General features: G+C 50.2%; 1 protein-coding gene across 1 annotated transcript; it reads right to left on the reverse strand.

The window, feature by feature from the left end:
* Positions 1–3,100: 3,100 nt before the first annotated feature.
* LOC144129502 (uncharacterized) lies at positions 3,101–6,397 on the reverse strand. The gene is made up of 4 exons (XM_077663665.1): positions 6,094–6,397; positions 4,550–4,640; positions 3,303–3,377; positions 3,101–3,123 (listed from the first exon to the last, which is right to left on the reverse strand). Exons 1-4 carry the CDS (start codon positions 6,214–6,216, stop codon positions 3,101–3,103), a joined length of 312 nt encoding a protein of 103 aa, XP_077519791.1. The 5' UTR covers positions 6,217–6,397.
* Between the last annotated feature and the right edge of the window lie 7,261 nt (positions 6,398–13,658).

Consider the following 13,658-nt stretch of genomic DNA (forward strand, 5'->3'; position numbering starts at 1 on the left):
ATATAAGTAAGTCTGAGGTGAGAGTTTACACAGGTGAACAACTGTCATATCAGTAAGTACATAAAATATGTTTTCTTTCCAGGGTTTGCAAGTGTCCACCCAGAAGGCCATCGATCTCGAAAAGAACACGAGGCAGCAGTCTGGCAGCGAGATGTGGAAGAGAGCCCGCGTCCATCGATTGACTGCTTCATCATTTGGGGTTGTGGTCAAGCGCTCTACGTGGACAGAGAGGCCTGCAGAACCTGATTGCAGACAAAGTCCTTTCCCGTGTCAGGGCTGTTCAGTAAGTGAGGTCTTATTTTACTAACTACGGACAATGAATTTCAAACACATGGCGTCATGGGTAGTGCTGTGAAGCCTGCTATGTGCACGTCGAATAGCTCAACAGGTGACCACAAGCGGTAAATTTAATCACTATTTGAAAGACCAAAGGTCAAAATTTTTCCCTTCAGAAAATGAATTAATACCAACAAGTGCGGAGCATATGACATGGCATGCAGAACGTTGCCTGGAGAGCTTACCATAATTTCAGCAAAATATGTGGACGTCTGAAAAAAAGAAAACGTTGCGTTTATAGACCTTCTCAAAAAGAGGCCAAATGGTGTTGCCACATTTGCTTCTTTGCTGTGGATATGCACCAAGTCATGTTCAGAACAGCATGTGTTCTTTCCTTTATCTTCATTTTTTGATTAGCCGACTGCCCTACAATACAATGTGAATGGTTATTTATTTGCAATAGACCAGGCAAGCACACCCAACTCTGCTCTAGGTGAAAGTTCCTCTTCAGATGAAAGTGCCTGCCTTTTTTGTGCTGTTATTGCAGGTACGGCATTACGAATGAGCAGCCGGCTGTGCAGCGGTACGTGGCTGTGATGAAAGCCAGGGGCCATGAGGTCGAGGCTTTTCGGAGCGGATATGTCGTGGACACTTCATGTCCATGGCTGGGAGCTTCACCGGACAGGCTACTCTTCGACCCGTGCGATATTCCTTCACATGGCTTTGTTGAGGTGAAGTGCCCATACAGTTTGAAGGGAAAAACTCCAGACAATATGCGATTTGGGCACTCACTCAACAAGGACATCATGGATGTGTTTAGGCTGGAACGTGGCCATGAGTATTACTAATAGGTCCTTGGCCAGATGGCTTTATCTGGTTTATCCCGGACCGATTTTGTTGTTTTTTTCTGATCAGTTCCTGATCATTGACCGCGTCAAGTTTTCTGCTGAAGATTGGGCTGTTGCAAGACAGAAACTCGACAATTTCTTTTTTCTGTGCTGTTGTCATATATGGCCTCGAAGCGCCCTTAAAGATGCACTTAAGAGAAATCTGAACTCGTCTTTTTACCGCAAGAACTGTACACGTTCCGGGCATTCTTAGAAAATTCGCATAATTATCCAGTGCGGCCGATTGCCTTAATTAAATCGAATGAAACGTCCCGGCTTCCGCCTTTTTTGAACTGAACGCGGTAGGTAGGCGGAGTCAACCAACTCGTGGAGTGCCTTTAAGCCAGTCCAGTGGTGGCTTCGCTTTCATTTAGTTTCTTAGGTTTCAGTCACAGGCAATATAACCACAAATTAGGCCCACGGAAATAAAAATACACGTGGGCTATTTGAATTACGTATCCCTCCACCAATGGCAGAGCGGCAAGCCGCCACGGGATTGGCTCACGCGTTGATTGACTCATCCTACCTACCGCATTGAGTTAAAAAAAAAGGAAAGGCGGGAGCTGGGACGTTTATTCCGATTTAATCAGGGCAATCGGCCGCCCAGGACAATAGTTCGAAGTTTCTAAGAATGCCCGGAACGTGTAGAGTTCCCGCGGTACAATTACGAGGTCAGATTCCTCTTTAGTACACCTTTAAGAATGCATAGTGCCTGTAAACCAACGATTCTGCTCTCAGTATTGTTAAAAAGATGACAACGAAAAAGCAGGCAGTGGCATGGGACTGAGCAGATGGCACTAGGCCCACAGCCATTAAAATTGTATTTTGCCTGTCATTATGTCATACTGTTCTTTGGCTTGCCACCCCGTATAAATATCATTAAAAGAATGTAGATTCCAAATTTTTGTATGTTTTACCCCTATATCATGTGTGAGTTAAGTATAGCTCTTGTGAGACATGAAAACTTCAGCATAATTTCTTTTTCATCTTCATTCACTGTAGCACTAAAGGCAGCCTGCCTGAACAGCCAGAAATAGTTGGCGAGTACCGCATGGTCTGTATTTACTAGTGTGGTACGAACCATGAAGAAAACCTAGCAACTAAAGTTTGGTGTCTGTACTCCTTTGGGGCATGTCTTATGTGACAGGGAATAGAATAGTTTTTGTTATGTAAAGGAGATGACAAGCATGTCACAATATTTAATGAACACTGGAAAATGCATGCAAATATTTAATAAACTCTGGAAAATACACGGGAATCACTACAAATATACCATGGTGCCCCGTGCGTGCACAAATACTTGTTCTGTCGGTTCGATGGATATCCAGCAACCAGTTTGGAGTGTCCAAGTCTGCTGACATTCATGCCTCTCTTTATGGCAGTTGTGACTTCCACCTTCATATGCCTGTCTATACAACCGTATCCTTCCATTTGTTCTTGGTCATTGTTGGGCTGTTATGATGTAAAGCTGCTAGCGTGCCAAACTGGGTTTTTCATACCAGACTTTTTAATGTGCTTCTCTGGTAACCAAGCAACAAGGGATGAAGGAGACCACTCAGACATTGTTGCTTTACCTGAGAGAATAACGAAGTCGAGCACTGACATATATATATTGCTCAGTTCTTGTGTCAAGTCGTAATGTGTATTGGGTGCATGGTGCATTACTGATAACTCAGATTTTCTGGCATGCACATTGTATTCTGTATGTTGCATCTGTAGCCTTTGTCTTCCTCTTTCATGTCTGTGTAAATAAAGAATGTCATGGTTGTGTGAAAACGGGTAATGGGCTGTACAGCTACCCTATTCACAAAGTCCATTTTCAGTTTTCCAGCATCACTTATTTGCTGTCACATTCTACATAACATCAAGGCTCAGAAAAGGGAGAGCAAAGCTTGCCTTTTATTATGACAGGAGCAAATTTGTCAAACATTCACTCATCAGATAGTTGCACCAGCGGAGACTGGAAGTTAGTTAGTATAGCACATACAATCCACATTTCATTAATGATGGGGCCCAGAGAAAGCGGTACCAGCCTATCGAAGATATGAAAACTTTTGATGCGCTGTATGCGTCGCTCAACATATATCCGCAGGGATGCTATTTCTTCCGTTTCTTTTATCTCCTCTTCACTGAACTGACCTCTTCTGAGGAAAGGCGGGTTGTTCAAAGCCACGTTGATTGTCTCGAGCATTTCTTCAACCTTGAAACCTTTGTCTGCCATGACAACATCACCATCATTGAAATGAAGGGCCAAGAAACCACTCTTGCTCACACATTCATTGTCAGAAATAGATCCTGGAAACAAATTGGAGACAAAGGACACTGTACCGTCGGGAGAGATGCCAATCAGTCCTTTGAAGGTGTTCGCTGATTTGTACGATGAGAATGTTGCCGACTGCAGTGCAAGTGAGCTGGCTGCCTGACATTTATTTCTGTTGCATCCAGTATGACTCGAGTTGCAGAACACTTTCCTTGGAAGGAAAGTAGCATTTCTTTTTGAACATGTTCCTTTGACATCCACAGAGGTATCTGTGTTAGTTTAGTGAAAGCAAAACTGGGCCAGGTAATACAGATTCTTGATACTGTGGCAGTTGACACACAGAACCTGTCAGCAAGGTCCTTTTCAAAAAGTGCAAGGCGCATTCTTACAAGAAAAAGGAAAAACTCATTTTCCACTGTCAGGCTGCTTGGCCTACCTGCCTGCGATGGGTGTGCTTGTGATGAAGATTTGAGTCTGATGTTTTCTCCCTGTTCCCCTGGATTACAGAAAATAAAAATTGTTTTAAATATTCCATATGATGGCAGACAGGTATAAAATCTCATGTCATCATCACTGTGCTTTAATCGGTCAATACAAAACTCTCTTCCAACTTCCTTTTCAGGCTTCTCTCCTGTTGCTTTGGTGAGTTCCAGTTCTCTGCTGTTACGAAACAGCACTTATTTTACTGATTTTATTTCTTCTTCCTTTTCTTTTGCTTCTTGTTTAGCTCTTTGAAGTTCGACATGAGCCTGTCGGAGTTGTTCTTCGGTAACTTTCAGCTCATTCTTCACTATTGTGAGTGATTGCCTCATATCTTGCACTTCTTTTTGTCCCGTGCAATCCCGTGTACATTGAGGCGGCTGTGATTTCAAAGAGCTGAAGTCCATTTCAACATCCAGGCATACTGTTGGTACATGAGGTGTTCCAGAAAGTTCACCACAAATGTCGTGGGCTTGCATTCCACTGGCTTTTGTTACTTCTCCATTCACAGCAACATTCTGCATGCAACGCTCTTTCGGTGGCTTCGTTTGCACTTAACTTTGCTTGTGTGCGAAAATAAATATGCTTGGACCTGCATCTTTTTTGAGGCCCCTTGTGCCGGTAGCAAAGTTTGCATAAAAGTCACCATTGGCGAAGTGCTTTGAGTACACTTTTGTGTGCTTGTTTATACGGAACTCCTTGCGCTCATCTCTCCTTATTGCGACAATCCATTTTTTCTTTCAAACCAAAATTTGTGGGGAACCCTAGAAAAGAGACCTGAAAAAGTACAGCCCACTTAGTAATTTGTCAAAGTGCAGGTGTAAAAGCATCAATAAACATGCACTTTGAAAAAATGGTATCAGATGTCTTGTGTATTCATCAAGGTGAAGAAATGAAAAATGTACATTTTCTTCACCTCTTCAGTACATACAGTTGAAGACAGAATAATGTGAACCATGCTTGTGCAATCAAGCTCGTCTAAGCACCATCTAGCAATACTAATGTAGTGTCTCATACTTCTGCAAGTGTCACGTGCACTTGCACATAGAGGAAGAAAACCTTCGTATGTTCATTAATAAATGCGAGGCAGGATTTGAAGCCACAGAGTGTGGCACATAATATTTTGTCTGCGAATGTGCTTCAGTCTAGCAGAGAGCTGTGGGGATGCGTATGTACAGGAAAAGTTGATCCGTCGCGCGGTAGCAGAGTTAAGTGTCTAAGTGCACCGCGTACCGTTAGTTACTACTAAGCTAGTTGGACGACTGTGAACACACTAATAACGCTGCTAAAGGCTGAGCTCTATGCACACGTAATTTCGAGCGAAGGCCCTAGCGATGAACCGCGCTGTCGCGCTATTTTGCCCGTGTCGCGCTAGGTTCTGCATTTACAAAAAAATGTTGCCCGTAGCCCAGAAATGCTGCCGCTTATGCTTTGTTTTAGGCTTCCAGTTTGTGCGCTCCTCCCCATGGTCTGTCGTCGCCTCAGCAAGCGGACCGGCTTGGGTCAGCGCCGTTGCCGTAGAGAAAATATTCCTTTTGCCGTGACTGTGAGGCAGAGCTGCAAAACTTAACTTAGTATATCAATGTACTGTCGTTAAAGGAGGGCTAACAACTCTTCGAGCGGACTCGACTACGAGCAGGTGCACTGCAGGGCGAAATGCGCGTCGATCCGGGTACGGGCGTTCGATCAGCAGAGGCGGTGCGCCTAGCCGTCGATGCAAAATCACTCGCGGTTTGCTCACTTCAGATCAAGGCGACCGATTACGGGAGTGTTTGCTAAGTCGGAGTGCGCAGGCACTGACCCTACGAAAACACCGCTGCTGCTGCTGCACTCCGCTTATGTCGCCGTCGTTTGCTGCAGGTTCGCAACGGAGAGAACGACGGCGCTCCTCACCGCGCCGCATCGTCGTTCTTTTTTTCGCGCACACAGAATATCACAGAACTCGCTATGAATGCTTGAGACGCGGATGCTAGCAAATGAAAAAGAGGTGCGTACGAGCAACATTTTGATTTTCTGACGGGCCGAAACAGTCGCCAGCATCGGAAACAATGCATCTGCTCGAGTGCACGGAAGGTAGCACCTTTATATTTGTGCTCACTATACAGCGGAAAGGCTACACGGTAGAAGGAACTTTTCGCTGCTCTTGCAATACTTGTACCATTTATTTTAACGTGAAAACTAACAGGTCACGGACGAGAAGGAGCAAGCATGCAGCTGTTTCATGCGCTCCGAGCTCTGGATACACACCTTGTTTCCGTGCGCGTCTCTCACGCCGCGCTGGCTGCAGAAGGGCACACAGCAGCATGCCGGCATCGCGACTGTAGCTTGGAGCAGAGAGCCAATGTCAAGGAAGATGTCTAGGACACAGAAACAAGAAAATTGCGCTTCTTGTGGCTGCGCTGGGCGCCGTACCTTTCAACGCGGCCCGAGCGCAGTCCAGCAGGCGTATGCCCAAGTAATGGCGGAGGCACCGCAGTTCCCGCGCCACATACCAGATGGCGCTAAATTTTCTAAAAGGGTCTATTGGCGACGTCCCGAGCGCATCCACATCACGCGTCATCTGCTGCGAGCTGTTGAGGTGCTTGCATGCACACCGTAGACAGCGGTTGCTCTAAAGGTTTTTTTATTTTAGCCTAGCGAAGTAAAATGCATTTTCCGTGTTTTCTTTGGGAAGCCTTCAACTTATTACGCGAGCTGACTGATCCCATGGGAAAGCGGACTTGCTCGTGGCACCCACTTTCCGATTGTTGAGGGAACAGAAATCGATGGACCCCTGCTTTATTTTTTACGCTTATAATAGAAGCATGCTCTTCGTATGTTATGAGTGTTGTCTCTTTTGAGCAGTCAAGTGCTCCCGTATGTGAAAAGCGGCACGTGCCGTGCATGGCTTTGCCGATGTGCGCCGTGAAAGTCGCGGCGTTTTGTATAGCTATAGCTACCAAGTTCTTGTCCGCCATTCATCGCTCGATAATGAAACTCAATTATCAAAAGACTCGGTCTGTGCGAACGACGTCGTGATCGTGAGCAGGAAAAGGTATGCACACGACGCGACTTTAAAGCCATCAGCGGCGGTGGCGGCAGCGGCGGCGCGCGCTTGAAGAATGTTCGGCTCGGTCGCCGGCCGCCGCGACTACTCGATTAAAAATCGGCTGCCGGACGTACTACTTACTGCTTGCCGCGGCGTCGTGAGCTGCTGCTGACGTTGCAATCTGTAAATAAAGCGATGTGCGGTGGCTATTCTTTTCCGCTTTTACGGGGGTACCCGAATTGCTGGCAGCGAGATTCGTGACAGTTGCGCTGAAAAGCACAACGCCGTGCTCGTGCCGTATTGCCCCGAATCGGAATTAACTGACATCCCTTTACTGTTGAAGAACGTTTGGCTCGGCCGCCGCAACGCCGTGCTCGTGCCGCACTGCTGAGACTCAGAACTGACACGCCTTACAACAGTAATATACCCCGACCCCAATCGTAGTCGGGCTGACTCGCGCGCGGAACTCTTTCTTAGGTTGGTGCTCCTTATCACATTTAACAGCTGTCATAGACTGTACGACAAGCAGCTTATAACTGTTTTTCTAGCAGTGCTACATTCTCTGTTCGGCGAAGTGGCTGCCTGCCTGGAATCGTGGAGCCGTGTGAAGTACTGCTGCGCCAGAATATGTTTGCAAAGGAAAATTCGATGCGCACAAGGAAGCGGGCGAGCATCACGGCACTGACCGCACCCACGATCGATCAGTATATATCGCCAGCATGGGCATGCAGCGGTAGCGGCACACAACGCCGATTTTGAGTAACGTGACTACGACAAGAAAGCAGTCTCCGCGACCGCCTGTGAGCCATGTTTGGCGCCGGAATAGGGGGCACGGGCTCGACAGCCGGCAGCCGAACCCGAACAGTCTTCGTCGAGCACTCGCCGCCACCGCCGCTGAGGCGCTAAGGTCGCGTCGTGTGCATACCTTTTCCGGTTCAAGGTCACGACGTCGTGCGCAGAGTGCTACAGTAACCTTGAGGTGCGCTAACGTAACCATGAGGCATGAAAGGAGCCGAGAAAAGTGCCGAGTGCGACGATTTCAGCGCTGCACGTACGCGTTTGTAAGCTTCGAACATACATTTCCTTCGACTCATAGAACCTTTTTGCAGTAGCCAAGCCGCTTGCAAAACCCTACGTGACTCGAATGCTTTCACTGTCCGCACCGATGAATAGTCGCCCCCGTGTAACTGAGTGCTTCGAAATAATAGTACAGCATTTTGCTGTGCGTGCGCATCGTGTCCTAGGAGTGCGACGGTTACGGCAACTGCAGCCCCCGCGCTGAGCAACGTTTACATGGCTTAATGAGCGCAAACAGTACTGCTCGTTTGCGTGGCATAAAACGCCAGGTGGGTTATCTTTATCTTAAATATTGTAACAGTTGTTACACTGAAAAGGAACTGCAGCGGCTGAACGAGGGCACCAGAGAAACGGACCTACACTTCAGCGTCGTCTACTTCTAGAGGCTGCGATCTCTCTTCTTGTACTTCGCCCCTTCAGGAGCATTGCCGATGCGGTGTTACCGTCAGACCGAATAGCGGGGAGAAAAAGTGTTCAAGAGGTACACGACGAGTCTGACATCACGGAATATGACTACATGCAGCCGAAAAGTCACTCGGGGGGTCGCACGTAGTATGGCTTCATTCGCACCACATGGACAACGTCGCTGCGCTTGCCGTTGTGCGATGAACGAGCTGGCGAGGCTGGTGCAACTTCGTACGTTACGTCGCTGGAGGCGGCGGACAACAAGGTAAGGGCCGAAGTAGCGGCGCAGTAACTTTTCGGACAGCCCGCGACGACGAACGGGCGTCCAAACCCACACATAGTCGCCTGGGTGGTAGGTAACGTAGCGGAGTCCAAGGTTGTAGCGGTCAGCATCGATCTGCTGCTGACGGTGAATACGGTGTCTGGCCAGTTGCCGTGCTTCTTCCGCGCGCTGAACATAGGTGGCGACGTCGACAACAAGTTCACTCTCACTGTCAGGGGGGTCCACGGGTAGCATTGCATCGAGGGGGGTGGTAACCTGTCGACCGAAGACTAATTCGAACGGAGTGAACTGCGTCGTCTCTTGCTGCGCGGTATTATACGCGAATGTTGCGTATGGGAGAATTTCGTCCCATGCCTTGTGCTCGATATCAATATACATGGAAAGCATGTCGGTCAAGGTCCTGTTGAGGCGTTCTACCAAGCCATTTGTCTGCGGGTGGTAGGCTGTTGTACGTCTATGGCTGGTGTGCGTGAGCTTGAGTACAGCCTGAGTGAAGCGGGCCGTAAATGCAGCTCCACGGTCAGTAATGATAGCTGCAGGAGCGCCATGACGCAGGACGATGTTGTGGACGAAGAAGTCGGCGACTTCAGCAGCAGTACCGTTTGCAAGTGACGTGGTCTCAGCGTATCGGGCCAAATAATCTGTCGCGACCGCAATCCACCGGTTTCCTCTGGTCGGCTTCGGAAAAGGGCCGAGGAGGTCTATGCCAATTTGCTGAAAAGGGGTCTTTGGTGGTGCTATGGGCTGCAGAAAGCAGGCTGGCTTCAGATGGCAATCCCGGCACGTTGATACGTATCTAATTGGGCCAGTTATACTTAAGCCGAATCTTTGCAAGTGTGCGACTAACCTACAAGTGGCCGGCGGATGGTTTATCATGACAAGCGCTTAAGATTTCGGAGCGTAGCTGGGATGGCACAACAAGCAGAAACGTCTCTTTGTTGCTGTCAAAGTTGCGCTTATAGAGGACTCCACGCTGCAGAATGAAGGTCTGTAGTCCAGGGCGAAACACACAAGGTACATGAGAATTCAAACTCTCCAGATACTTAACGAGTGGCGCCAACCCAGAATCTGCTCGTTGAAGCTGCGCCATACGGGAGATGCTAATGGCACAAAGAACAGGGCAATCTTCGGGGATGTCTTGCGTAGCCGGTTCCAAGGGCGCTCGTGATAAACAGTCCGCGTCCTGGTGCTGCCGACCCGATTTATAGACGACCGTAAAGTCGTACTCCTGTAAACGGAGGCTCCATCTGGCCAACCGGCCAGAAGGGTCTTGAATGCTGGCCAGCCAGCATAGCGAGTGATGATCGCTGACAACACGAAACGGTCGGCCGTAGATGTAAGGTCGAAACCTACTCAGAGCCCAGATGACGGCAAGGCACTCTTTTTCGGTCTTCGAATAGTTCCGTTCCGATCGAGAAAGTGTGCGGCTCCCGTAGGCGATTACTCGCTCTGCACTGTACGAGGATCGCTCCGAGGCCGACATTGCTGGCGTCAGTGTGGACATCAGTCTCTGCATTCTCGTCAAAATGAGCTAGTATTGGTGGACTTTGAAGGCGGCAGCGGAGTTCCTCGAAGGCTGCGTCTTGGGCACTTCCCCATACGAAGGGTGTGTCATCTCGAGTCAAGGCAGTCAATGGCTCAGCTAGGCGAGAAAAATCTTTAACAAAGCGGCGGTAATACGAGCAGAGGCCCAAAAAACGTCGGAGGGCCTTCTTGTCGGTTGGGCGTGGGAAACTGGAGACGGCGGAAGTCTTGTCGGGGTCTGGAAGAACACCTTGTGCGCTGACAACATGTCCTAAGAAACGGAGCTCCTCGAAGGCGAAATGGCATTTCTCTGGCTTGATCGTTAGTTGTGCAGACTGAAGAGCTTGAAGGACAATGCGCAATCGCTGCAAGTGTTGTTCGAAGCAAGACGAAAAGATGACCACGTCGTCCAGGTACACAAGGCACGTCTGCCACTTCAAACCAGCTAAAACAGTGTCAATCATGCGTTGAAATGTGGCCGGAGCGGAGCAAAGTCCAAACGGGAGCACCTTAAATTCGTACAGACCGTCGGGTGTCACGAAAGCCGTTTTCTCGCGGTCTCGCTCGTCCACCTCGATCTGCCAATATCCGCTTTTCAGATCTAAGGAAGAGAAGAAACTGGCGTCCCGGAGTCGGTCAAGGGCATCATCGATTCTCGGGAGTGGGTATACGTCCTTTTTGGTAACATTATTCAGTTGCCTGTAATCAACACAGAATCGCAACGTGTTGTCTTTCTTTTTCACCAGGACCACCGGCGACGCCCACGGACTTGTTGACGGCTGTATAACGTCGTATGCAAGCATTTCATCGACTTGCGTCCTAATAGCTTCGCGCTATTTAGACGAAACGCGGTATGGACGCTGACAAACTGGTGGCGTGGCCGAATCGGTGACAATGCGATGCTTGGCTACCGGCGTACGTCCGACCTTGGAGCTCGCCGCGAAGCAATCTTTAAAATCAAGTAGCAGCGACGACAGAAGGTTCTTCTGATGAGGTGACAACTCCGGGTTGATTTTAACCTTCTGAAGGGCGTTACTTGGTGCGGCATCGTCGTGAAGATTCACCTGTACGGGGCACAGATTCGGCAACCTATCCACGTCGTCGAGGAGGGCGACGGCCGTTCCCTTGGTGAGGTGCTGAATTTCGTTCGTGAAATTCGTCAGAAAAACTGTCGCACAGCCGCCATTCAGTTCAACAAGACCGCGCGCGATAGCCACACCCTTCTCGAGCACCAGCGAAGGGTGACTGTCCGCAATACCTTCGTAGTCGTGAACCGAGTCGTTCCTCACTAACACCAGCACACTGGACCGTGGTGGCAGCATTACGTCGTCTTCGACTATACGCAGAGCGTTGACTCCTGGGCCTTCTGTGTTACTGTGCGCCACGGCTTGCTTCGTCGAAAATGTGACTCGCTCCTCGTGTAGATCGATCACAGCACCGTTTGCCTGTAGAAAGTCGAGGCCCAGGATCAAATCTCTCGAACACTCGCTCAACACGACGAATTCACCCACGTAGACGAAACCGCGGATGCCGACTCGGGCTGTGCACCTTCCGGCCGGGCTAATGAGGTGACCTCCAGCCGGGCGAATGCTAGGGCCCAACCATGGTGTCAAAACTTTGCTCAATTCCTGGGCGAGGGTGTGGCTCATCACGGAATATTCAGCCCCAGTATCAAGTAAAGCGATGGTGTGAGTTCCGTCAATCGTCACACGCAAATCAGAAGTAGCGCGTCGGATGCTGTCGCTACCCTGCCCCGGTGAGGAATCAGCGTATCGGTATATCGGCGGCGGGGATCTTCAGTTTTCCCGACAGCAGCGGCCTTGCCTCCGGAGACCGCTGGAATTAGTTTTCCCGGCGTGGACTGGGAGAACGCCGCTCAGGGTAGCCGGCGTCTCGGCGAGGGCTTGGGGAACGGTAACGCAGCGGAGATGACGACCTAGGATCGTAGCGACCGTATGTCCCAGGCCTCTGACGGGCCGACAGATGAGCTTCAATTTCGAATGGTCGTTCGCCATTCCGGGGGCAAGGGTCGTCGGGCGCGAAACCACGCAGACCCACTCGGCGGTACGGGCAGACCCTGTAAAGATGTCCCGCCTCACCACAGTGGTAACAAAGGGGCCGCCGGCCCGGTGCACGCCACACTTCACACTTCCGTGGCCGCTGATAAGCTGGTCGAGCAGGCACACGGGAAAGACCAGACTGCTGCGCTGCGTGAGTCGCGGTATTCACGTCGTAGCCTGGCGTTGGGGCCCGGCACAGGACAGATGCATAGGTTGGTCTAACCTCAGTCTGTCTTGGGAACTCAGGCAGTTGTTGCTGCTGTGCTGCTAGGCGCACCTCGTCCCGGACGACTTCAGACAGCGATGTAACAGACGGCGCACTGGGAGGCAGCTGGAGGACTTGTAATTCCTCCCTGACGATCGACCTGATTAGGTCCCGTAGAACGGCCGCATCACTCCCCAGCGGCATCCAAGAAACAGCGGTCCCAAGCGTGCTTACATCCCGATTGTATTGCCGGGCTCGTTGCAGGAGCGTCGTCTCCATGGTAGTCGCTTCCGTGAGGAATTCGCCAACAGTACGCGGTGGACTGCGCACAAGACCGGCGAAAAGTTCCTGCTTGACCCCGCGCATGAGGTGGCGAAGCTTCGTCTCCTCCGCCATGGATGGGTCAGCACGCTTGAAGAGGCGCGTCATGTCCTCTACATACATGCGGACGCTTTCGTTAGTCCGCTGGTTACGGGAGCGAAGCGCAGCTTCAGCTTTTTCCCGGCGGTCTGCGTTGGGGAATGTAGCTATGAGATTTTGGCGAAATGTCTAGCAGGTGGACAGGTTTCTCTCGTGGTTCTCGTACCATGTCCTAGCGGAGTCCTCGAGCGCAAAATACACATTATGGAGCTTACGGTCGTCGCTCCAACCGTTGTAGCGGGCGACCCGCTCGAAGGTGTCCAGCCAGTCTTCCGCATCTTCGTACACGTCGCCGTGAAAAGATGGCGGTGTTCGCGGCGTGTGGTAGAGGATGGGCGCCGGGAACCTACTGTCTGTGGCCATTTCCGGTGGGACCGTCGGTCGAGACTGCGTCTTCCTCGTCGGGTTGTCAAGAGGCCCGAACTCGGGTGCATCACCGCGGAGGCGGCGCCTTGGGCGCTGATGGACCGGTGTGAGTGCCGTCTTTATCTCGTAGGCGTACGCAGGTCGGGAAGCGTACCCAGCACTGCTCCACCATATGTGTAACAGTTGTTACACTGAAAAGGAACTGCAGCGGCTGAACGAGGGCACCAGAGAAACGGACCTACACTTCAGCGTCGTCTAATTCTAGAGGCTGCGATCTCTCTCTTCTTCTACTTCCAATCCTCGTGTCAATATTACGTACTCTTGCTCACAAATTCCACTTTTACTCATGCATTTACGCACCATATTAACACTGCAATAAGCGCGTGC

The sequence above is a fragment of the Amblyomma americanum genome, chromosome 4 (assembly GCF_052857255.1).
Source record: "Amblyomma americanum isolate KBUSLIRL-KWMA chromosome 4, ASM5285725v1, whole genome shotgun sequence".
Lineage (NCBI taxonomy): Eukaryota > Metazoa > Arthropoda > Arachnida > Ixodida > Ixodidae > Amblyomma > Amblyomma americanum.

Coding starts and splice junctions, on each gene's coding strand:
- LOC144129502 (XM_077663665.1), bottom strand. CDS start 6,216: ATGCCGGCATGCTGCTGTGTGCCCTTCTGCAGCCAGCGCGGCGTGAGA. Junction 3,378..4,549: donor CTCAAAGCACTTCGCCAATG/GTGACTTTTATG, acceptor TTGTCATGGCAG/ACAAAGGTTTCAAGGTTGAA. Junction 3,124..3,302: donor CCCGCCTTTCCTCAGAAGAG/GTCAGTTCAGTG, acceptor ACTAACTTCCAG/TCTCCGCTGGTGCAACTATC.